We start from the raw sequence: 1,590 nt of genomic DNA, 5'->3' as shown, positions 1-1,590 counted from the left end.
ACAGAAAGCCTTGCAGAAAATTGAAAATAAAAAAAAATGAACTTGCAATAAACACAACCAAGTCTAATTATTAATTCTTGCAGGTCTTGCATTTTTCTCTATTTGGATTATCATCTGTTTTTTTTTTTTTCGCCTGCTGCTGTCTCTATCACCATGTATTGTCAGTCAAAGTTCAAATCTTTCTTTATATTCCAATTTCCAATCCTCCAACCCCAACTACTCCACATATTTCCCCGGTCAAAAGTTCAACTCTGCTTCTACAACTCTTCTTCTCTAGTTCTCTCGTGTCTTTATCCACCTCTAACAATTCTTTTCATACGCCTCTAACAATCATGAAAGAAACAACTCAAAACAAGTCCAAAAATAAGCCTTCTCAATCCCATCAGCAGTCCCAACCCAAAGTCATGCAATTCTCATCAGCAGCAGCAGCTTCCTCTAAGTCAAGACCTCAGAAACCATTACAAATGTTGCAGCAGCAGCAGCTTCCTGTTGTTTCTGATCAAAGCAACAACAACAGCAAGGAGAAGAACAACAACTCTCTATCAGAACAAGAACTGAAGCTAGCAGCCATAGCAATCAGCCTAAACGTGCGATTAAGAACCTCAGACATGCCCGTGTCCATGCAAGAGCATGCACTCCGCTACACCCGATCACTCGTCGCTGCTGGTACCTCCGGTGCCGCCACTCCTCAGACTCATCGACTTAGCCCCGCCCTCCTCGCTCGTTCCCTCAAAAAGGTACTGAATATTACTAACAACTACCCATCAATTATAAATGAATTTTCGAACTCCTTAATGAATAGTTGTCGGTTGTTGATTTGATTTATTAAAATCACACAGGAGTTTGATGGGTTGTATGGGCCGGCATGGCACTGTGTAGTGGGGAAGAGTTTCGGGTCATTTGTCACACATTCACCAGGCGGGTTTGTGTATTTCTCTTTGGATTCGCTGTCTTTTCTTCTATTCAAGACTGAAGTTCAGCTGGTTATCAATTGAACTGAACGATATTTCACACCTCCCAGCCCCAACAACCCAGCACCCCCCCCCCCAACCCCCGCCCCCAACTAACCAAAAATTGAGCACTGTTGACAATCTTTGCTTTTAGGATTAGTAATTTAGTATTAGGGCTTCTTAGACTTTGTCAGAGTTTCAGCGTAACGAATGCAAATGCGATGCTTTTTATCTTCAATTGCATTTTTAGTCGTACATAGTTAATTCCTGTCCTTATTTTCTGCAAGAAGAAGCTCTAAAGTTTTGATCTTGTCTAAAATGTGATCCAATCATCACCCAATCCAAGAAGGAAATGACAAATGAGAGTATGAAATTTGCTTCTTCTTCCCATTTTTTTTTATTCTGTCTTTTTGTTTCTGCAATTATTTGGCCTTCGACTGGACAGTAGTGCATTAGTTCAGATGGGCACTTGACTAATAAAAGGGAACGAAATCCAGGGATTTGGTACAAGGGGAGCAATTGGACAATTTGACATGTCTTATCTGCTTGTTGATTGACAAGAGATATACATACCTGTTCATCATCCAGCTGCCTAACCCCCTGCTCTCTCTGGATCCCTGCCTGTGGCCTGCTGGCTTCT

General features: G+C 41.6%; 1 protein-coding gene across 1 annotated transcript; it reads left to right on the top strand.

Moving 5' to 3' along the window:
* The first annotated feature begins 224 nt into the window (after positions 1 to 224).
* LOC113690260 (uncharacterized) lies at positions 225 to 1,207 on the top strand. Its single transcript, XM_027208100.2, has 2 exons — positions 225 to 737; positions 840 to 1,207. The coding sequence occupies exons 1-2, from the start codon at positions 333 to 335 to the stop codon at positions 993 to 995; spliced, it is 561 nt and encodes a 186-aa protein (XP_027063901.2). The 5' UTR covers positions 225 to 332; the 3' UTR covers positions 996 to 1,207.
* The last annotated feature ends 383 nt before the right edge of the window (positions 1,208 to 1,590 follow it).

This window comes from Coffea arabica, chromosome 5c (assembly GCF_036785885.1).
Source record: "Coffea arabica cultivar ET-39 chromosome 5c, Coffea Arabica ET-39 HiFi, whole genome shotgun sequence".
Lineage (NCBI taxonomy): Eukaryota > Viridiplantae > Streptophyta > Magnoliopsida > Gentianales > Rubiaceae > Coffea > Coffea arabica.
The sequence above is the reverse complement of the archived record's forward strand: the minus strand, read 5'-3'. Positions and strand labels throughout refer to the sequence as shown.